Source organism: Tiliqua scincoides, chromosome 3 (assembly GCF_035046505.1).
Source record: "Tiliqua scincoides isolate rTilSci1 chromosome 3, rTilSci1.hap2, whole genome shotgun sequence".
NCBI lineage: Eukaryota > Metazoa > Chordata > Lepidosauria > Squamata > Scincidae > Tiliqua > Tiliqua scincoides.
In genome coordinates this window covers 239,965,416-239,988,309 of record NC_089823.1, presented here as the reverse complement: position 1 = coordinate 239,988,309, position 22,894 = coordinate 239,965,416, and the positions used below count along the sequence as shown (strand labels likewise).

At 48.6% G+C, this 22,894-nt stretch overlaps 1 protein-coding gene across 2 annotated transcripts in view; it reads right to left on the bottom strand.

Moving 5' to 3' along the window:
- Window positions 1-5,793: 5,793 nt before the first annotated feature.
- TP63 (tumor protein p63) overlaps window positions 5,794-22,894 on the bottom strand; it is a 105,621-nt gene continuing 88,520 nt past the window's right edge. For both annotated transcript variants that reach the window (XM_066618917.1, XM_066618919.1), the window contains exons 8-13: window positions 21,785-21,867; window positions 20,581-20,717; window positions 8,960-9,117; window positions 7,987-8,131; window positions 7,454-7,547; window positions 5,794-6,090 (exon numbers count right to left, since the gene is read on the bottom strand). In XM_066618917.1, the coding sequence (XP_066475014.1) occupies window positions 5,794-6,090; window positions 7,454-7,547; window positions 7,987-8,131; window positions 8,960-9,117; window positions 20,581-20,717; window positions 21,785-21,867 (914 nt within the window). The remainder of the gene's footprint in view (window positions 6,091-7,453; window positions 7,548-7,986; window positions 8,132-8,959; window positions 9,118-20,580; window positions 20,718-21,784; window positions 21,868-22,894) is intronic.

Sequence of the window (22,894 nt, the reverse complement as noted above, 5' to 3'; positions counted from 1 at the left end):
AACATGCACTGAAAGCCAGCTCCATCACAGTCAGTACTCACCCCGCCCTGGGAGTGGCCACGTAAGGATTTTTCAGAAACCTTCCCTGTACGAACTTCATGCTTGTGGCATGAATAAGGCCCTAAATCTTCATTGTATCTCCACCACTTACTTCATTTCTCAAGTACTTTGCGGAAGAACTGCCGGTTCCCAAGAAGATCAGGCCCTTGAAGGAACTGTGTGAGGAACTCAGTGTGGTGCTTGGCTATGGGACAAGAGTGTTCTAATTGCCATTTTCCCCTCCGGGGAGCCAGAATGGGCACCACTTGTGGGAGAAGGGTGTGTCAAAGCTTCAGTTGGGTGGGTTGGCCACAGAAAGGCAAAGCATTCTGGGAAGCAAAAGATGGTCAAGGGCCAACATTTGAGACTGCCTGTCGACGAAGGAATGAAAGCTGGGAAGGTATTGCAACAAAGCAAGTTTTGGATAGATTAGAAAACAAACTGGTTGCTGGGACTTCAGCAGCAGCTTAATGCCTGCACTCCCCAACATTTCATTTATGGCAGACAGATTTTCTGGCTTGAAATGGAAGAAGTGCCTCACCCAGAACTCATATAGCCAATCCTGCTACCCCTATAGCCAATCCTGTATACCCCTGCTAATTGCATGAGAGGCACTTTTTCAAGTGGGTGCTCCTTTTTTTAGCAGGGGGAGAGTAACTGGCCCACCTCACCCCAGCCCTGTCTGTTCTAGTGGCTGTCTGCTGGTATTCATTGGCATCTTTTTAGATTGTGAGCCCTTTTGGGACAGGGAGCCATTGAGTTATTTGATTTTTCTCTGTAAACCACTTTGTGAACTTTTCGTTGAAAAGCGGTATATGTTAATAATAATCCTCTCTACCCACGGATTTGCTGATCAGTGGGGAGCAGGACTGCCACTCACCTGGCTTTATTTGCAGTCTGTTCTAGGCTATCTGTGGGCATCCTGAAGCTATTCACGGCACCATTTTCAAGGTCTCTGCAATATTCGCAGGCACAATTTTAACGCTCTCCACACCATTTTGAAGGTCTAGCTGTGATCAAAATGCAAGCAGATACCTCCAAAATGGGATCTGGGAATAGTGTGGCTTGAAAATGGCTGTGGGAAGCTTCAAAATGGCACAGGTATCTTCAGAATGCCAGGGGAGACCTTCATAAGCAATCCTGTGCCATTCTGAAGCTTCCCACACACAATTTGTGGGCACAACTTTGAAGGATTGCATTTTGAGGATCTGGCAGGTTCGTTCTCTCCCCCTAGCCGAGCCCCATAGGATCAATGACTCCCTATCTGCAGATTCCCAATCAGCTGGGGTTTCCAGGAACCAAACACCAGTGGACAACAATAGTTGACTGTATGTCATGGATATGTAAACATTTTCTCAACCTGGTCCCTGAAGGATCCTCCCTGCGAGTGCAGGAGGCCTGGCCCCAGTAATTGCTAGTGGTCAAATCCCTCCCCGATGATTAATCATAATTGGGTTGCAGATCACAGGAGTCATCTGAGAAAATTTGAGAGAAAAAGACGGCCTCCCACTCCACCACCATGTTATAAATGCTGTGCATGTCCAGACTCCATCTTTGTGATCCTGGCTCAGAGCCACTACTGCCATTTCCAACCCAGTACGTGAGTGCAAGTGAACCTAATCCAGGTGAGCAACCATGTGGCAACCATAGATTTGTCTTTCCCCAACAGCTGATCTTGCAGCATTTGCTTTTTGTAAAGGTCACATTTCCATGGTGCGTGAGGTCTGCCCTTGGTGCATTCAAGGGCCCTCTGTGACAGGCACACCAGCTTGTAAATACCCTGAATCTTCTAAAGCATGATCATATGCCCATGGGGGGGGGGGAGAGAGAGAGGGCAAAGGAGCCAACTGATTTGATGCCACCACTAGTTGCCTCCCTCAGGGAATTCCATCACAGTAATATGAATTGTGTCAGAAGACGATGATGCAACCTCCCTTTCCTCCCAATGACATCACTTTTCATGTGATGGCAGAAGGCCTCTTCCTTTCCTTCGCAGCATGCAGAGTTGTATGGATGCATCCTGTACAGTAGCTATATTTCACAAGTCACACATCAGCCCTTCGGCGAGCACATCAACGCTTTGGATTGCACCAATTATTTTCCTCTGAACGTCTCTTTCACTCCACAGTGCTCTTGTCTCAGTGGCTTCCAACTATGTGCTCAGGCCATGGTCAGCACCTCAATTTTGTGTCAACGGCCTCAGGTCTGCACACTAGCGGCTGATTCAGACACCAGTCACCAACTCACTGTTTTTACACAGTTGTCAAAACTCCTCCACATTTGGACAGCAGTGTGCTTGAAGCAGTATCAACCTGGTTTGATTCAGTCACACATGATAGCACAAATATGTGCAGAGAGCTGGACTGAAAGGTCTCCACTGAGAACTTTCATCCACACTTGAGACTGGAGAGGTTCAAGAGGGCGAGTCTCTTTGCCCTCTTCACCACAAACTATTTTGCAGCAGTGGTCTGTCTTCAACATTTCCTTTGACCACCGCAGAGCAGTCCAGGCTTCCCTCAGCAGCTGCTGGCTACTGACCGCCCCCCCTTGAGGAACAGTAGCCAGTCGTTCCGTGTGACTTTGCCCCAAGATGCAGCATTGGCAGAGGAGCCTTCTGAGCTTCCAAGTGGCATGTGGTTGGCCACTGCTGGAAACAGGATGACAGACCAAATGGACCCTGGCCAGTTTGAGACTTTTCCTATTCTATGCCATCAGATTAAGGTGTGGCAATTTATTCCTTTATTTTTGCTGCAATTTATGCTTTCATTTTTGCTGAAGTGCAATAATGCATCCATTGCTATATTAAGGACACAAGTCCATGACCTGGAGTGTGCTTTGTTTATTTTTGGAAAGGAAATCATGGGTTCCTCGCTTTTGGTGAACTGGCTTCCCGTGCATACTAAGAGGGCATGCTGGATAAACCCTTCCCTCCCCTCCGCTGCCCTGAAATCTCCGGCTCGGCCAAAGAAGCCTCCAGAGTTCTGAGCCCTTCAGGGGTCATCGTGCTTTCTAAACCAGCCCTGTCCTCTCTCTACAATGACCTTGTCAACTCCCACAGCTTCTCTTGGGCAGCAACCAAACCACACCAGTACACAAACGAGACCACTTTAAATGCTAGAAACATTCAATGTTGCTTTTGCAATGTGGCTTTTATTTACACTGGCATTAACAGAGTGTTTTCATCAAATTAATACTTTTACAAGTCATGAATAACCCGTGAATGGTGCCACGTGAACCAAGCAAATGAAGTTACTTTGAAATCTAGGACTCTTGCCTCCCACTGTGTGTGTGTGTTAATGCAGACCCTGCAATAACATGAACACCCCCGAGCACCTAGCAAGTCATAATGCAAAAAGCCTTTCCCATAAAAAGGATTTAAAAAAATACAAAAAAATACAAAAAAATGTGGTTCTGAAAGGCCCAAAATCCCAAGAAGAGACAATAATAAACATTTTTTAAAAAGAAATCAACAAATGGAGACACCAAGAAATAACAAACGCATTATGCATACAAAATGATGCTATACTTACAAACTGTACAAGGAAAAAGATCTCGCGTCATGCTGAGGAGATGAGAACGCCTTTGCACAAAATTGCAATGTGTGTTTGGCAATCAGCAACAGGCCAGGGCAGCCAGGAGAGGCTCGCAGCATTGGATGTGTTGAGAGACAGACAGCTGGTGCAGCTCCTTGCAGAAGCCAAAACTCAGAAATAAAACATTTCCAAGCCACTTTGGCTCCTCTTGGAATTGGCTAATTTGGTGGTTTCAGATGATTTCCCCCCCTTATGTCACTTGACTTTTGCAGTAAGTACACAGTGGAGAACTCGTTTCCCAAAGGAACCAACAGCCCCAAGAAAGTGGCAAAGTGAAAAAGCAGCTTGTCAGCATCTAACTCGAGTGCAGAGTCCGCAGAAAGATTATTCACAAGAAGTGGCTCACAGACAGAAAACCTGGAGCAAAAGTGGACAAGACTCCAAGACGGCGCACTTAAGGAATCCTCCACAGATACAGTACATGGAAACCACCAAGACAGATACAGACACCCTCCCATTGAAATGCTCGTGTGGCTGCTTCACAGCAGATTCTGTAAGCACCAGGTGGCAGGGGTTTCTGGAGACCTCAAATAGAAGATGCAGCAAAGCGACCTGTTGAGCGAACAGTCTTCCTACCTGAGGTCCTTCTCAGAGTTTCACTGGATTGGATGGGGCCAACACTCTCCCACTGATTCCGAAAAACAGGAGCTGACACTTCACAGGCAAACCGGCTTATTGTTCCTTTCCTTTTTTTTTTTTTAAAGAACAGCATAATTCTCGGGGAGTTATAGGGCCGGTAAACATGTTGCATCTGGGGAGAATGCTTGAAAGGGACATTTGTGACAATTCACCTCCACGACCGCAGCTATCAGTTTCCACCTCCTAGGGACAATTCAGTACTCATCACTGGGAGAATCCTTCTGGGGCATGGCTGTGCTGGCAAGGGGTGATGGCACGTGATGAGGAAGTAGGACACAGAAAGCCCAGGGCAGAGTTGCCACGCAGGCACAGATTTCAAGCACTCTCCCACTGCAAGAGTACCATAGTGAGCCCCTGACAATACCTTGGGAATTATACCTCCACCAGCTGGACTATGTGGGAAAATTTGGTTTAATACATGTTATTCTTATGGCTAACTCCCTAAGCAATCTTATCCCTGTCTAAACTTAGCCACAGACTTGAATGTCAAGTTGACAAGTCTCAGAATATTAGGCAGACTCAAATCAATTAATGCTGAGCCAAAAGGTGGGGGGGGGCAATAATTGCCTCCCCCGCAGCTTGCCCTTTTTGCCACCATTCTCTGTGTGTGTGTGTGTGGGGGGGGGATGACACTTCAGCTCAGCCTCAGCACTTGCAAATCAAAGCAGGGGCGTGAAAGCAGATCTGCTATAACACTGCGCAGCCATGAGACTATGCCTGGCATTCCATGTCAGGCAGGTGGGTTGCGCATGGAAGTGGCTTATCAATAAGCCAGGCAGTTGAATTATCACAAATGCAGCTACAAGTTGGCAAGTTGAGAAGGTGCCTCACTGAGGTGCATGTGGTCTCACGGGTGCTACTCTGTCTTTGTGGTTGCCATTGGCTTGGCTGAAAGGCACTATACAGGCTTACTACCATATTGACTGACTACCCCATAAGGCAAATCCACCTGATTCAACTCTGCAACAGTCAAACTCACGACAAAAGACAACCCCAAATCATGGGCTGCCTTTAAAGCGTTCCAAAAGGCGCCTGAAATGACAACATTCAGAAAAGAGTCCAGATCAAACTCTGCAAGTGATATTTGATCCAGCTGCAAGCGCGTAGTGTGGAGAAGTTATGAGCCATGGGCCAACTTGCAACTTGAGGGCATGGAAGCACATTTGGTTCAGCAGAAGCAAGAGAATTAAGTGCCATGACCTTGGGAAGCCAGAACTCTCCAAACGTTTCCTTTGCTTGCCCCAACCATCCCTTCTCACTTGCAGAAACAGGAAAATGTGTCAGTCCTCAGCGAACAAAGGCCATAAAGACCACCCCTCCCCCCACAAAAGCTATGGCTTAAGAGAAAATAGAAAACGGCCCCCCCCGACAGGCCCGCAGACCTGCAGGTACAGCTAGCGCTGGAGAGCGAAAACGCCTCTCTCCTTCTGCCCCCACACTATCTAAGGGTCGCAAAACACGTCAGAGCAGCCAAGAGGTCCATGGTGTGGATGAGGGGCAGAGGCGGCCACACCCTGCCGCTTCACTCCCCTTCCTCCTTGATGCGCTGCTGCTTATTCCGGCGGGCGTCCAAGTCAAAATTGAAGTCACTCCACTCGTCACGGGGAGGGAAGGAGATCGTCTGGCGGAGGGTGAAGCGCACAGCATCGATGACACGCTCTCCTCGAGTCTCACTGGAGCCCACACTAACTGTGGAGGCGCCACTGGGCGTGCGCAGGAGGTGAGGTGGGGACGAGAAGTCATGGAGCTGCCGGTGGTCCATTATGCCTTTCCAGATGGCATGGCGGAACTGCTCTGGGATCTTGAGACTCACCAAATCCTAGAATGCAGGGGGGGGGGAGGAGACTGACTCAGGCTAATAATGACCTAGCAGTAACACTACAATAATTTTGAGATTTTGACAGAGCTCCAAGCAGAAAATTACCACTTCATATAGTCCTGTTTAGGTGTAAGTAACATATTTTTCAGGCCTCACCAAGGAACTGGGCATCATGCAAAGGGCTGCAGGCGCCTGTTCTTAGACTGTCCCTGAAAAGTCAGTTCTGGGCCTGTGTTGCCCCCGCCCCAGACATGTGGACAGGTGCAGTCCAACCTCTCCTCACACTGCAGGGCCTGCAGAACCGATCCTGCAGCTGAGCCCAGGAAAGCCAGTCTATCCAGAGGCACCCCAGGTTCTGTGTCACTTCCAAGCGCGGCAGCCTTGGTCGTTAGCACTGGAGGAAACAGGCTCCTTCACAAAGGCTCAGGACCCAGCAATGCAGCTTTGCATTTGCCATCTTTACAGCTGCTGCTAAATGCCGCCTAAACAGAGTCTGAGACGCTTTTGGAAGACTTGGTTTAGGCCAAACATTTCTAGGCGTCTGAAGGGAAGTCATTTTGCAAATCACAAAAGGATTACAACCTTTTTCACACCTTTAGAAACTGCTTAAATAAAACTGGTCTTTTTGACAGCAATTAGCTTTGGAAGCAAAAAGAATCTCAGCCAGATCAGGAGGAAAATGAAAAGATCCTCAGCCCAGTAAGATTCCGGGGTCTCCCAGGTCAAGCTCCCTAGCACAGCACACCACACAGCACAGCAAAGCCAAACTTTTTTGGATTTAGGATGTAGAAGTAAAAGCAGAAAGGAAGATGGGGGAGGGGACTGTAGAAGAGAGAAGGCCCATCACTTTCATTTCAGATCAGCACCAATGCGAAGCAGTTCCAAATCCCCTGAACAGAAACTACAGGCAGAGAAACTGTGGATTTCAGAGCCAAACTGAGCTGAAACTCCCACTACAAGGCCAAAAGCCTCTACAGAATCCAATCCCACTTGCCTTTGGGGGCAAAGGACACATTAGGCTTAGCAATGAAGCCCCCAAAGCCACTCTCCATCACAAAGTGCCCTTGGGAGGAGGGATGGCAGCACTTAACCCTTCTCATGCAACCCCCTCCTTCCTGGAGCTCAAATGTTTCTTATGGAAAAGGGTCAGTGGAAAAAGCTGGCAAGGAAAGACATCAGCACCCTGCCCCTGCTGTGAGCCAGACAGCCTTCTCCGAGGGTGCTCTGCAACTGAAAGGGACTTTTGGGACTTTGCTACATGCGACTGCAGCATAAGGCGAGTCTCAACGGGAGTTTGGCTTTGCAAACCACCCAGCGGAGACACCCCTCCCCCCCGCGAAGCGAAAGGGCAAGAGTTACTTACATCCATGGAGTAGTGTTCAATCTGATAGATGGTGGTCAGCCCTTGCGCCGTGAAATAATCCACGCAGGAGGAACAGCCCAGCCTTGCTAAGAAACTGCAAGAGGAGGAGGAAAGAGGACAGAAAGAGAGCGATGAGAGACGAGAGAGGGGGAGAGACGGAGACACGAAGGTCACCCAGATTGCACCAGCCCCAAAACGGCAAGAACCACACCAGGCGCCCTGCTATGCAATAGCTTTGATGGGGGGGAGAGCAGGGAGGCACCACATTCCATCTCACTGGCTGTGCATATCATCAGCAGGAAAACTGGTTAGGAACTGATACCACAAGTGATGTGGGAAGCCTCAGGGCTCGCTGCGAGGGGCTGGGACAAGCAGAGGCTCAGAAAGTGAGTCGAGGCACCTGGCTGGGGTGGAGTCTAGTGAGGCGCGAAGACAGTTTCCGGAAGAATGTGACCCAAATGAACCGCAGTGGAGACACCGGGGCCAAGGGACAGGTGGGCAACACAAGAGGCTGACGACTATTAGTTACTTACCTGACAATGCTGCAGTCTGTGGGGTACGGAGGAGGGGGGGTGCAGTGGGATGTTGATGCCATCGAGAGGGGAGGGGGCAGTGTCTGCGTGGGGCTGAGTCCATTCATGTCGCCAGCCATCGCCATGTGGGCCCCCATCATAGGAACTGTTGTGGAACAAAGGGGAGGGGGAGAGGGTCACTGACAGGTAGATAGCTGGAGTTCAGCGCCCAAAGACCCTGGAGTGTCCTTTCGAGATAACAGGGGACTCAGGCGGCAGGTCTTCCTGTTCCTGCTCAACTACCAGAATCAAATGCATGTGATTTCTCCCTTTCCTCGTATATCTTTAGCTGCAGCAGCAAAAGCAGATGCTCTGCTCAGCTGGTGGCTGCCATTTTGACTTCCTATAAGCCCCCCTTCCCCCCGGCAACAGTACTAGATGAGGATCACTGACTGCTCTTCTAAAGGGGCTCCCGGGAAATAAAACAGTGTCTGCTGGCACCCCCAAAGGATGCAGCTGCTGCTGGTAATACCCCCAGATTTTTCCCCTCAGCCACACACCATGCACATGGGACAGCAGAATGGGGGTGGCATGTTGGCTTAGTCCTAGAGAGACAAAGTTTCCTAAGCTTCAACACTGGCAGGAAAATTCCATCTCAGATTAGCTCTGCAGTGGTGCTGCTTAAGGCCCCAGCAGTCAGGAAGGTCTGGGGGGGGGGGCGCATATCAGTGACACAACTGGAACATGAAAGGCTCTAGAAGCCTCCAGAAAGTCTTGTAGAGGCTGGCTGTGGGGACTCTGGAACCTGCTGGCTCTCCTGCACCCTGTGGAATATTCCTCCCCCCAACTCTGGCCAATTCCTGTGAACACAAATTTCTTTGTCACAGATCCTGTTACAACCCTGTTTGCAACCCTGTTACAAAGTGGCTCAAACCACTCCCTGAGCAAGTCCCTCAGGACTGCAGGTGATGCAGCTAAGGAAGCTCTGGCTTACTGTTGGCTCCCATGTTGTCAGGGATGGTGGTGGGAGTCAAGGCATTGCGCTGCTGTGGGTTGATGAGTTGGCTGACTGAGGGTAGCTTGTTCATGCTGTTCATCTTGGCCAGTGGAGGAGAGCTGGACCCATACGAGGCCTGAGACTGGATGGAGTTTCTGCAAGACACAAGAGACCGGAAGGGTCAAGTTCAGGCGAGGAGGGAAAAGGCTGGTTCTGAATCTCCTACTTGGCACTAGACTGGCAGCTGTTCAAAAGGCAGCTGGTTTTCACAGTGTGACTGGACTTCAATTTAGAGCAAATCAAAAGGGGCGGACAGAATCCTTCACTACAAATTATAGACTGAACCATCCTTTTGGAATGAGCTACTGCCTCAAAACAGCCCCCCCCCATTTTTCTGAATCCATCTGAACTCACCTCCAGCTCCCTCAGCCCTCCCAAATCCCCAACCCCCATTTACTGTTTAAGCTATTTCTGCCCAACACAGCATATACACAATAGGGACCAAATGTGTACACCTGTGGGCTGGGAAAAAATGGGTTAAACAGTGATTGGCCATAGCAGCAGCACTGATGGAGACACGAACATAAGCAGAGACTAGCGGATCAGGCCAAAGGCCCATCTAGTCCAGCTTCCTGCATCTCACAGTGGCCCACCAAATGCCCCAGGGAGCACTTAAGACAACAAGATACCTGCAGCCTGATGCCACTCCCTTGCACCTGGTATTCTGATGTAATCAGCTTCCAAAACCAGGAGGCTGCATATAGCCATCAAGGCTTGTAACTTGTGATGCAGGTTTTTTTAAAGAAGAAATATCTCCAATCCCCCTTTAAAGGCATCTAGGCCAGATACTATCACTACATCCTGTGGCGAGGAATTCCACAGACTTATTATTATTATTATTATTAACAGTATTTATATACCGCTTTTCAACAAAAGTTCACAAAGCGGTTTACAGAGAAAAAATCAAATAACTAATGGCTCCCTGTTCCAAAAGGGCTCACAATCTAAAAGATGCAAAACACCAGCAGACAGCCACTAGAAAAGAACTGCTGGAGTGAGGAGGGCCAGTTACTCTCCCCCTGCTAAATAAGAGGACCACCCACTTGAAAAAGTGCCTCTTACCCAATTAGAAAAGGTTTTATTACACGCTGGGTAAATAAATATTTCCTCTGTTTGCTCGACACTCAATTCTAGCAGATGTCCCCTGGTTCTGGGGTTCTGTGAGAGGGAAAAGAACATCCCTCAATCCATCTCCTGCATAATTCTGTATGTCTCAATCATGTTCACCCCTCAGGTGCCTCTTCTCTAGACTGAAGAGCCCCAAACACTGTAGACTTTCCTCCAAAGGGAGGTGCCCTAGTCCAGTAATCATTTTGGTTGCTCTCTTCTGCACCTTTTTCACTTCCACTATGTTGAAATGTGGCGACCAGAACTGGACGCGATACTCCAGGTGTGGCCTTACCATTGATTTGTACAATGGCATTATAATATTGGCTGTTTTATTCTCAATCCCCTTTTAATTATCCTGAGCATGGAATTGGCCTTCTTCAGTGCCTTCACACACTTTCACAGAAACAGAGTTGGAAGGTATCTAATAGGTCATCTACTCAAACCCCCTGCGGGTAGCAGGAATCCTTCCAGAGCATCTCCAACACGTGCTTGTCGAGCCTCTACTTGAAGATCTTCAGTGCGGGAGAGTCTACCACCTTCCTCAGCAATAGAATAGCCCTAACCATCAGGAATTTTTTCCTGATGTCCAATTGGAATCTCTTCTCTTGCAGTTTGTACCCACTGGATCTAATTCTACTTTCAGAGGCAAGTGAGAACAAATGTGTCCCTTTTTCCATATGACAGCCCTTCAGATATTTGAAAAGCACTATCATATCCCTTCTCAATCTTCTCTTCTCCAGGTTGAGTATACCAAGTTCCCTCAAACTTCCCTTGTGAGGCTTGTTTTCCAGCCCTCTGATCATCCTTGTTGCTTTACTCTGAACCCGCTCCGGTTTGGCTGCATCTTTCTTAAAGCGAAGTGCCCAGAATTGGACACTGTACTCCAGGTGAGATCTAATCAATGCAGCTGTCATCGAGCTGTCTACTGGCACCCCAAGATCTCTCTCATGATTCATCAGAGACAGTTCAAAACCCATCAGTGTGCATGTAAAATTTTGATTTTTTTTGTCCCAATGTTTATCAGTTTACACTTAATTACATTTAAGTGCATTTGACATCTCTCAGTTTAGAAACATTCTTCTGAAACTTCTTCACAACTCCTTCCGGACTTCACCACTCAGAAAAGTTTAGTGCTGTCCGCAAACTTGGCCACCTCGCTGCTCAACCCTGTCTCCAGGTCATTTATGAAGAGGTTGAAGAGCACCGGTCCCAGGACAGATCCTTGGGGAACACCTCTTTTCACCTCTCTCCATTGTGAAAATTGCCTATTGACACCCACTCTGTTTCCTTTTCCTCAACTAGTTCTTAATCCAGAAGAGGACCTGCCCTCTTATTCCCTGGCTGTGGAGTTTTCTCAGCAGCCTTTGGTGAGGGTCAGATGCCTTCTGAAAATTCAGATACATAATATCCATAGGTTTGCCTGCATCCACATGCCTATTGACCTTTCCAAAGAATTCTTTGAAGGTGTATACAAAGGTGTATGCAACCTGGCCACTGAACCTCAACCAGGCAAGGAGCTGCCAAACATTGCAAGCAAAGCTATTCTTCTGGATGACTCAAGTAAGTGAGTCAAACCACTTACACTAGAAGAGAGGGCGAACACTGCTAACATTATAATAGCAATTCTTACAACAGCCCGGTTTTGTAGGCCGGCATTATCCTCCAATTGCAGAACTATTTTGGGGGCAAATCTATGCCTGAGAGGAGGCGGCTTGGCTAGGCCTCCCAGGGCAGTCTCCGCTTTAACTCTTTCCCAGCAGGAGCCCAGAAAACCAGCAGCAGCTGAATTGCAACAGCACTAAAAGTAGTTTTTGAAAAAGGGAAAAAGCACCCCCCCCCCACCAGTGGAAAGTCCCATGAAGTAGGCAAGGAACTTCTTGGCAGGCAGACAAGTTTTTTGAATTTAATTACAGAGCTGTCCTAAAAAATTCATCACTCACGAGGCCATGTTAGAAGCAGAGCCTGCAGCTCATGCCCTTAGCCGTGACAGCTAAAGCAGGTCTCTGCAAGAGGCCTTGTGGCCCTCTCTGCGGCATGCAGGAGAAACAAAGAGGGGTGGCTGGACCCCATATCAGGGCAACAGCCATCAAATGAGTAGTTGAGGAGTAGGGCCAGGGCTGAGAAGCTCCCCACCCAAACCAAGTTCTCATTTCAGGTTCTCTCTCATGAAAATTGAGAGCAAAGGCCTCCTGTCCCTTCCTCAAAACTCAATCTTCCTATGCCATCTTTGGCACAGCTCCTCAGTCCTCTGCCCTCCTGTAAGCAAACTTAAGTGCAGGCAACTGAAACACTCCTCCCTCTTTGCCACGGCTTCTGAGGTCTCTTCTGAGCTGAATGGCAGATTTAGGCTCCTTGGGACAAAGACCTGCCCTCTTGGAAAGCACCCTGCACAGGTCTAGTGCTACTAGCTATGCAGATGTCTTTAACAGAAGCATCTGTGCACTTTGGGGCCATCCTGGAGGAATCTATGGAACGGGACAAATCCAAAACAGCAGGTGGGCGTGTGTGCAGGAGAGAGAAGGGTGAGTGATAAGGCAACAAGAACGTTCAGTTCCGTCTAGCAAGACGATGCAGTAAAACAAACAAGGAAGAGACACGGAAAGAAGAGATGAAGCTGTCATTCAAAATGCAAACATTTATTGAAAATCAGCACCACACATTTGTAGAGGAAGACAAAAAAGGAAGGAGTTCTCAGTATGAAACCTGTTATCTTTGATTAGAAGGCACGAGTGGTTGGATTCTCCACCAGAGCAACTCATTTCAGTTTTTCCCAGACTCAGTACACAAGACCAGTGGTGTAGCTGGAGGGGGGGCGGAGCACCCAGTCTGGCGGGGAGCCTCAGCGTGGTGGGCCTGTGGCCCCTCCCTTCGGAGCCATTCCTGGAGGGGCTGCTTTCCCACCATGCTGAGGCTCCCCACCAGACTGGGTACTCCGCCCCCCCTCCAGCTACACCACCGCACAAGTCGCACACAGTACTGAGTGCTGGCTAATTCCAGGAAAGATTAAGCCATTGATTTGCTTTGAACTCCCAGGCCAATTCATTGCACATTCAGTTCCTAGGGCAGCAATTTTCAACCAGTCTGCTGTGACACATTGGTGTGCCGCAAGTGGTCTGCAAGTGTGCCACTGGAGTTTGGGGGAAGGCCATTTATTAGTAGGGCCATTAGGGTATGTGAGTCTCCCACCAGCAGTATGGTGTGCCATGCCAATTGTCAAGAAAGTGATGCCTTGACAATGTTAGTGCCTTGTCAGTGTGCTGTGAGATGAAAGGAGTTGAAAAACACTGCCCGAGGGTGCCAGAAGAGTAGCAGGCTGCCCACTTCACAACTGAACTGCAGGAGAGGCTAGGAAGAGGTCCTAGAAAGAGACTCCGCGACCTGTTCCAGCCCTCCCTTCTGAGCAACACCCTAGCCTGTGCCTGGCTGGTGGCTCCCTGCCACGTCTGTTGTGCAACAGAGTTGTAGTTGGAAGGGCAGGAAGCACGGACCAGAAAAACAGAGGGAGAAAGCTCTATAGGATTGTAGAAGGGGAAAAAAATACAGGAAACAGCCTTAAACCAACATATGGAGGGGAATTAACACTGCACAAGACAGGCATGGCTGTGATTGTTATTCCCACCAGGTCTGGCATACAGGAGGAGTCATAGTCACTCCCCAACCGGTCTGCTCCATCTACTTCAGAATCCACATTTTCACCAGAGTAGGTGCACTCATGCAGCTCTAAGTTGCTCGCCCTTGGATCGTTACATTTGTGTAACTATCCAAAAGCAAGGTAGCTTTCTGATCTGCCAACACTATGAAAATCAGAACTGATCCTTCCATAGCAATTCCAGTGGCCCCCAAATGCCCGAATCTTGAGGCAACATCAGTCTGCACCAGGAGAGATGCACAAGGATTTTTTCTTCTCTCTTAAACCTCTGGGAAAACGGCCATAATCTTCATTCTACGGCCCTGGTCCCTAAAAATTAGAAGTTCTGATGTGACGTCTGCATCACTACTAGAACGCTTACAAAATCCTCCCAGAGTTTTTAGATTCTGAGGCTGTAATTCTATACACACTTTCTTGGGAGTAAGTCACACTGAACACATTGGAACTTACTTCTGAGTTGATGTGCATGGGAACAGCACTAACACATTAGCAACCCCCTCACTTTCCCCACAGGATTCTATGCGCACCTTCTTCACACAGGAAACTGATGGCGAGGCAGACCAAACCCACAGAACAGTAGCGGAATGCAATGGGATAAATCTGCTCATGTCTAATTGTTACCAACAGGAACTTCAAAGGCAACTATTCAATGGTCACAATTTCACAGTTTCTGAAGGTCAGTTTGAAATGAACACCCAAAATTTTGGACTGATGAACAGAGGATTCAAAAGTGAATAGTCAATACATAGAGGGGGCTCAGAACAGGGCCCAGGAGGGACACTCTTAATTTCTGGGCCCTACTGCCATCACCATCATAGTCTTGCTCGAACTGGAGGTTCATTTATGACAACTCTTGTGCTACGGCTTTGAGGTAGCCCCACATGGGAAACATGAGTGCTTCAGAGTGGAATCCGGAATCTACAACAGCCCCAAACAAGCGAACCTTTTCTGCTCATTAAGAGGTTTTATACAATATCTTTTTAAAACAAGGTAGAAAAGTTGTGAATTATGTGCAGATGATGCAAACGTAAGGAGCACCATTAACTGAGCCTCCCCAACATGTGCTCCCAGCAGAAACATCTGCCCAGCAGAAACATGGAGTCTATGCATGAAGTCTCTGCACAACTAGTCTCTGACCAGCATTAAAAGCACTGAGATTAACAACTGACATAAGCGCTCAGTCACAAGTTGCACTTTTGTCTCAGTGCATAAACACATGTCTTTAAGTTAAGAAGTTCAAAAGCTTGAAGACTGAGACCTGCTCAGAGAAAGCATTTCTGAGAATTCTCACAAGTGCACCACAAGGATGGACAAGAAGAGAAGCAGCGTATCTCACAGCCCTGGAAGGTGCTGAGATGGTTCCAGACCTTGCAGTGCTAAATCTATGGCTAAAGGAGGACCTGAAGAAGTATCACTTTTTCAAAAGTCCCCCCCCCACCACAGTTTGCTCGCTGATGCAATCAAGCAGTTCTGCTCCGTGGCAGCCCTTTATGTTAAGATCAGGGAGCTGGTTGACATTCCCCCATCCGACCTGCGTGATTTACAAACAGACTGAAGGGTTTGGGGGACTGGAATGTTTGAGAATGGCTTCGTTTCTTTTCGGGGGCTCCCTCCTCGTGTCTGAAAGCTCGCTCCTGAAGCAGGCTGAGAGGAGACTGCAGAGAAGGAACCAGAAAGGAAAGAAAATGAAGAATCAGAACGAGCTGTGAGGAAACACACAGGGGGAAAAAAAAACCCTTCATGATCACAGTCTGGAAAAGGGAAAACAATCAGAAAACAGGTTAGGAAGTAGGTGTGGCCAGGGGGGTGGGAAAGTTTAGTCGACACTTGTCACTTCCTTTTCCTCTCCCTTCCACACCCTCAGGGTCTTCTTGGAAGGACTGCTGTGAAGTGCAGGCACGTTGCACTACAAGGGTGGACAGAAGCCCTGGTGACCTTATTGTTCATTTATTTTATTAATGTATTTAAACATTTTTATCTAGTTTTTTGGTCCACACAAGATTGTCAAGAAAATTAGCTCCCATAATTATCATCTCTGAGTCTTTAGGAAGTTTCTGGCAAATCAAAGAGACTCAAATACCTGGCAAAAGTCAAACATCGAGTCATTATCTCAGAGCAAGCAATGCTCGCAAAGATCTAGATTGCACCAGCTGAAACCTTCCTTAATGGATTGAAACTGAGCAAAGAAGCTTTTTGGCTGGATATTAAAGGAAGCCCAATACCGATGATGAAGAAGCTCTATTAAAGGGATGCTAAGTATCTCCCCCCAGGGCAATGGCGGGATTCCAGAGGTAGGAGTCATCTGCTGCCTCTTTCAGCTGACTTCAAACAGCCAAGTCTGGAAAAGCTCTTTCTCCCTCCACCTCTCAAAATTCAACAGGAAGCCACCAAACTGTAGCTTGTGGCACTGGGATGAATGCAGCACCTGACAGTCTGGAAAGGGACCTCAGCTTGAGGTCTCAGTTTGAATGACTGGACATGGCCACACTGAAACACGAAAAATCTGATGGCTAAGACCAGTTCCTGTGATCATGAAGGCCTTTGGCATGAACAGGCAGAAAACCACACACACACACAAAAGGCAGAGGGCAGCGTAGCAAGAAAGGATGTCAGAAAAAGGTCGATAGCTTCAAGCAGCAAAAGGCAATTTTAGAGGATCTCTCCCTCCTTTGGGAGGAGGGAGTTTTAGAGGATCTCCTCCACCTCCTCTTTCCAAACCAATCCAGGTACACAATTACAGGCTCTGCCACCAAGCTCTGGGGGGAGGCAGGGCAGCTACCACAAGCTACTCTGTGACCCTTTTGTCATGACTGGTCAAAGCCTACTCCACCCCCTTCTCTGACATTCCCCTGAAAGAGGAGGGGGGGTACCTGGCGCAGTGGTGAAACACATGCTCTGCATGCAGAAAGCTGCTGTGGGTTCAGCCTGCAGCATCTATGCTGCACCACAGGGAGCTTGGCTGGCAACAAGGCTATGCTGGAGAGTGACTGAGCTGGACTATGCCAAAGGACGCCTCACATGATCAACAGCTTGTTTTCTGCAAGTCCCACTTTTCCCTCTTTTCTCCCATAGGCAGAAACTGCAGCCCACATTGTGGCCTGGCCGGGGACAAACAGCTCCCTCACCCCCACAACTCCCAGGTGTTGCTATCTTGGGCAGGCAGCAAAAACCTCTGACCCACATACCTTTTTTACAGTGAGTCAAGGTGTGTTTATAGAGATCTACTTGTAATCTTGCCATTTTCCAAGGGACAGAACATCTGCTTGCCTTGCCAGGGACAAAGTGAACTTCTGTTGCAGCAATTAGGGCTCAGCTAAAACCACTCATAGGAGGTGCCACCATTGTTAAAAAAAGGGTCACACCTTTGTGACTATTTTTCAGTCCTATTTACAAAAAAATAAAAAATTCACCTGTTTACATTGATCAGACTTGACCCCAATCTCAGTTGACTTCAAGGTTGTCAATTACATAATGTAGTCAAAATCTGATTGACTAAAGAAGACTGCAGCAATTGAGGTGGGGCTTGGGGGGAGAGAACTGACACCAAGGCACACATAGCCAGGGAGAAACAATATCATTTAAAGCAGTGTGTCTAGTCTGTGTGTAGGTGTGTATACACACACACACACACACACACACACACACACACACACCATACATGGGTTAAATAAACCCATGCAAAATCAGACACATTTCAAGCACATTCCACTCCCTAGTGGCCTGCCAAACCCTACTAAAGATAAGTTCCCTTATGGAAGAGGAACCTCACTGAGTGGGGACTGCGGAACTCCTGGGAAACATGTCTCCACAGCCATCAGACACACAGCCATAGAGCCCCAACTCCAGGAAGGAGCTGCACTGCTCCAGCATCCCAGATGGCAGAGACCCAGCGCGGCGCTGTTGGTCTCTATCTCTCAATTTGAGAAATTCAAGGGGGACACTTGGAAAGGCCAACAGGGCAGAATACTGAGGGTGGGCACAACAGGGTGCACAAGGCTTTCTGGACTACCCATCCTGGCTTCTAGCAACAAGAGAGTTCAGCAAGATAAAGCAGTGCAGGGCTCCAGTTCCACTTTCCAAAAAGAGTCCCACTCAGTGTGAAAAGTCTTGCAGAGACTCAGTACAGGACTGCAACACCCGCCTCCCCTACTAAGAGGAATGGCTGCAAGGAGATCTGCTGAAAGCAGCTCCGTTAAATAAGCAGATCTCGGGCTCACTGGCACTTGGACCAGGGCTGGGCGGGTCTTTTATCATAACCTTAAAATGCCAATTTTGCCTACCAGGAGAGCAAAAAACAGTAATTAGCACAAAACAATTTTGTCAGCACTAAGCGGAAAGGCCTTCATTTACTCTGCTTATGAGAACTTTTTTCCCCTATGGAAAACTCTCTGCTTTTAAGGGGAAACCTCCAAAAGGAAGCCAGAACGCCCACAAGCCAAGCTCTGAACCAGCTTTTTAGCACCCACAATCAAGTGCACCGCATGAGGGCTGGAGACATGCCCAGAGCTGAAGAGGGGTGCTCCTCACAAGATGCCAGCAGAGATCCCCCGAAGAGGATGTACCAGGCCTCTCTGGGGGGTAGTTGCGGACATAGTCCCAGGGCAAAACTGTTCCCACTCTACCCATTTCTGTATTCTGCTTGCACCTCCCCACACCAACCATCCAGCTCTCCCTGGTCAGCTGAATGTCATCTACTTTAGCCCCTCTCTACCTAAGTTCCTCTGAGCCTGGATTTTTATGCGCCACACAGACTGGACCTTCACGTTCAACTGCTGTAGCTGTACAAGCTGCTCACTTTGCAGGGAAGGCTGAAGCATCTTCTGTCTCAAGGTGGTCAATACCTGACTGGCAGAGAGGGGAATGACACGCCTGTCTGGAGCAATACTATTATGCATGTGCCACCATCCGTGTATCCTTTATAGAGCAACACAGGCAGAGAGCAGGACACTGCCTGGCAGGGCTGACCGGTGGGATGGAGGGCAGCATGTCAGTCTGGAGATGTCAGCATGTCAGTCTTCACGGCAGAAGACCTCGGGCAGATACCGCTACCCGAACGGCCCCTCCTAACCGAGGAGTTAAGTCAGATAGAGGCTAGTATTATAATGCCGTTGTACAAATCGATGGTAAGGCCACACCTGGAGTATTGTGTCCAGTTCTGGTCGCCGCATCTCAAAAAAGACATAGTGGAAATGGAAAAGGTGCAAAAGAGCGCGACTAAGATTATTACGGGGCTGGGGCACCTTCCTTATGAGGAAAGGCTACGACATTTGGGCCTCTTCAGCCTAGAAAAGAGACGCTTGAGGGGGGACATGATTGAGACATACAAAATTATGCAGGGGATGGACAGAGTGGATAGGGAGATGCTCTTTACACTCTCACATAATACCAGAACCAGGGGACATCCACTAAAATTGAGTGTTGGGCGGGTTAGGACAGACAAAAGAAAATATTTCTTTACTCAGCGCGTGGTCGGTCTGTGGAACTCCTTGCCACAGGATGTGGTGCTGGCGTCTAGCCTAGACGCCTTTAAAAGGGGATTGGACGAGTTTCTGGAGGAAAAATCCATTATGGGGTACAAGCCATGATGTGTATGCGCAACCTCCTGATTTTAGGAATGGGTTAAGTCAGAATGCCAGATGTAGGGGAGAGCACCAGGATGAGGTCTCTTGTTATCTGGTGTGCTCCCTGGGGCATTTGGTGGGCCGCTGTGAGATACAGGAAGCTGGACTAGATGGGCCTATGGCCTGATCCAGTGGGGCTGTTCTTATGTTCTTATGTTCTTATGAGATCATTCCTACCTAGGTCAGAAAGAAGCCAGCTCCCAAGTGCTGCCTCTCTCCTGAAAACACTCAAAAGCAAAAATCTCTCTCCTGTACCAGCCCACGGAAAGAAGTGGCTCAGAATGTCTGAAGGGACTGAAGAGTCCTTCCGGAGGCCCCCTGGGACCCCTCACTCTCACCCCAGGCCCTCGCCCTCCCTGTTCACTAGTGACATAGAAGGATTTCGCCCAGGGGACAAATTAAGCGCCAGCCCACAGAGGCAGCCTGAGTTGAGTTCAGGGGAGTGGCAGCGTGGGGAGAAATGCATTGCACACCCTGCATCTCTCCACCAACTGCCCTGGCAGTCCACTCCCCTCGTGTATGAATGACCAGAATTCCAAACTTTCAAAGCCTGGCCCTTAACACTGTGTCCCAGCTCTAGTTCTAAGGAGAACTTGGCCCTGACAGGCAAGAACCCCTGTTTTTAGCTTAAAGAACTGAGAAGCTCTTTGGAGAGACACACAAAACCACCTCCTCTACATGCGACATGCAGCAAACATGCTGTCCACTGAAACTCCCATCCAAAGGGCATCCATCCATGCTGAAGAGAAAGTTCAATTTTCATGCTAAATTTTGACATTTAAACCAAAAAGTTGGCCACCCCCAGTTATGTGCCTGGTTCTCCTCCTCTGTACACATACACGGCACACTCAGCCTCACTGGACCACGGTTCCAGAGAACAAATGCAGCAAATGAGTTTTAAGCTGGAAACTCTCAAGAATCTTTCTCCAAGTCCAAAAATAGTAATCCACAAAAAGAAAAAAAGCAAATCAGAACTTTCAGCCGCGACCCACCACATTGAAGAAGCTCGCTGCTGAAAGCCAGATCATGCCATTGCCAGGTGGTGCAAAAGGGGAGCCTCTCCTCGTCACGTGGAGACCCCCCGCCACCTTCCACTTCCCTGGCTGGCTCTCTCCTTCATACACACAAATGTACACACCTTGTGCACCACCACATGCACAGCTGGCCCAGGGACTTACTGCTTCTGTAGCAAGTGCTGCTGCTGCTGCTGCTGCTGCTGCCGATAGGTTTCAATCGTGTGCTGGGGAAGGTACTGCATAAGCTCCAGAGACTCCTTGATTTTCAGCAGCATTTCGTAGGTCTCCCGGCCTCGCACCTGGACAAAGAAGAGCGTTCAAACATGCAAGCAAAGGTGTGAGAAAAAGCCTGGATTTCAGGACTCTCAGCTGCAACTCTGAGGCAGAGGTCTAGGTGGGAAGACAGAGGCTGCCTACACTGGCTTAGGCCAAGGACTCTCTGGATGAACATTCTGTTCCTGGCTGTGCACAGCCCAGTACTTCTGGAAGCTCTTAAGGAGGACAGAACGGGAAGGGACCTGCACATCTGACAAGGCTGGATAGGCAACCCTTATACGTGGTCTCCACCAACCTCACTTAGCAGGTGCAGAGGACCTGAGACGGAGTGGAGTACCTTCCTTTCCAGGAAAGGCTGAAACTCTGGGGGCTTTCCGAGGAAGAAAAAGATAACTAAAGGGGGGATTGAGGCCATGAGTAAGGCTTATAAAATTATTTATGGTGTGGAAAAAGTGGATAAGGAGAAGTTCTTCTCTCTTCCTCCCAATATTAGAACCAATAAACCTGACTGGTGAGAGATTTGCGTTGGACAAAAGAAAGCACTTCTTCACAAAGAACACAATGAATCTGCAGAACTCACAACCACAGGATGCGCTGACAGTTTTAAAGGGGAATTAGACAAAGTCACAATGCACATATTAGCCATAATGACTAGCGCTACCACCTCCGAGCTCAAACGTAGCCTCTGATCACCAGTGGCAGTGAGGCCACAGTGAGAGGGGTGTGTTCCAGCACCTGTGATGCTGGGATTCCCAGAGGTTGGTCACTGTAGGAAAAGAGGCTGGGCACACAGCAGGGATTTTCTCATCTTCTGCCACTCAGACAAAGGAAGAGAGATCCTCACTGTTCCTGATCTTCCCCAGTTCTGGGCACAACACAACTCTCGCTTCACATCAGTTGTTTGGGAAGATCTGAAGCGTGAGAAAAACCCTCGCTGCTCCTGCGCTTGAAGTGGGACTGAGCCCCCCCCTTCCGCCAAGCCCTCAGCACACACCAAAGAACTTAGGGGGAGGGGGGAGGTCTATTTCTCCCAACCAGTTCCTTCTGGGGAGAGAAAAGGCCAAAGAAGCATCATGCAGGGAGCACTTACTGGTAGGTAGAGCAGTTCATCATCTGGAGTGCGCCGTTTCTTGACAGATGTCATCTGAATGCCATGCGTGCTCTGTCTGAAAGCTGAGAAGGGAAAAACAATATGATAATATTAACCCATTTATGCCCAGCCCACAGGTGTACACATTTGATCCCTATTTGATATACAACGTTGGGCAGAAATGGCTTCAGTTTAACCACTGTCTAGCCCAGGGGTATCAAACTCATTTCATACTGAGGGCCGAATGGCATTCATGATGCCTGCTGAGGGCCGGAAGTGATGTCATTGGGCTGGAAGTCATGTCATTAAACAACTCATAACCAAAAATAAACACTTTTTCTCACTTAGGAATCTTCTTTGACAGAAGAGAAAACACGCAAACCTTTATCATATTTCAAGATATGGCAGAGCCCAATTTTCATGGAGGCTGCCCTTTTAGCAGTAACACCTCAGCACTGCTCAGCAGCTGAGAGCCTGAGGGCTGGATAAAAAGCTTCCGCGGGCCGCATCCAGCCCTCGGGCCTTATGTTTGACACCCCTAGTCTAGCCAATAAACACTTTTGCAATCAATCAGCTCTATGGAACATTGCAAGGTGCTGTTAGGCTTCATAGATTTATTAAAGCACACATGCAGACATCAGAATAACTCTGCCCCCACCCACAAAATAATCAGAAAAACAATGCCCAAAGACAGCCTCAGACTAAGCAATGGGCATGCAGCGCATTGATGACAGAGTAGAGACCAGCAGCCAAGGCATCCATCAACAGGGAAGGCACAGCACCCTGTTTCTTCTTGATTGCTTGTGTCCTCCTTTCCTACAAGGCGAATGTTGCAACACTAATACAGCTGGGAGCAGTGGCAACGCTGGCCTCAGATAGAAGAGTTGCAAAACAGGCATTCAGTGTGGTGGTGGTGGGGGGGTTGGAGAGAATACCTCCAGGCCACCTACAACATAACTTTTAAGCTGAAGCCTGCGCAAAAAAAACAGCAGGATCAGAGCTCAACCATCACAAATGCAGCCAGAAGTACATACTCACACCAGCCACGGCACACAAGAGGTACAATGCTGCTGTGCAGTGTGTCAGGCTCTTGGCCCAATTTGCTGCCCA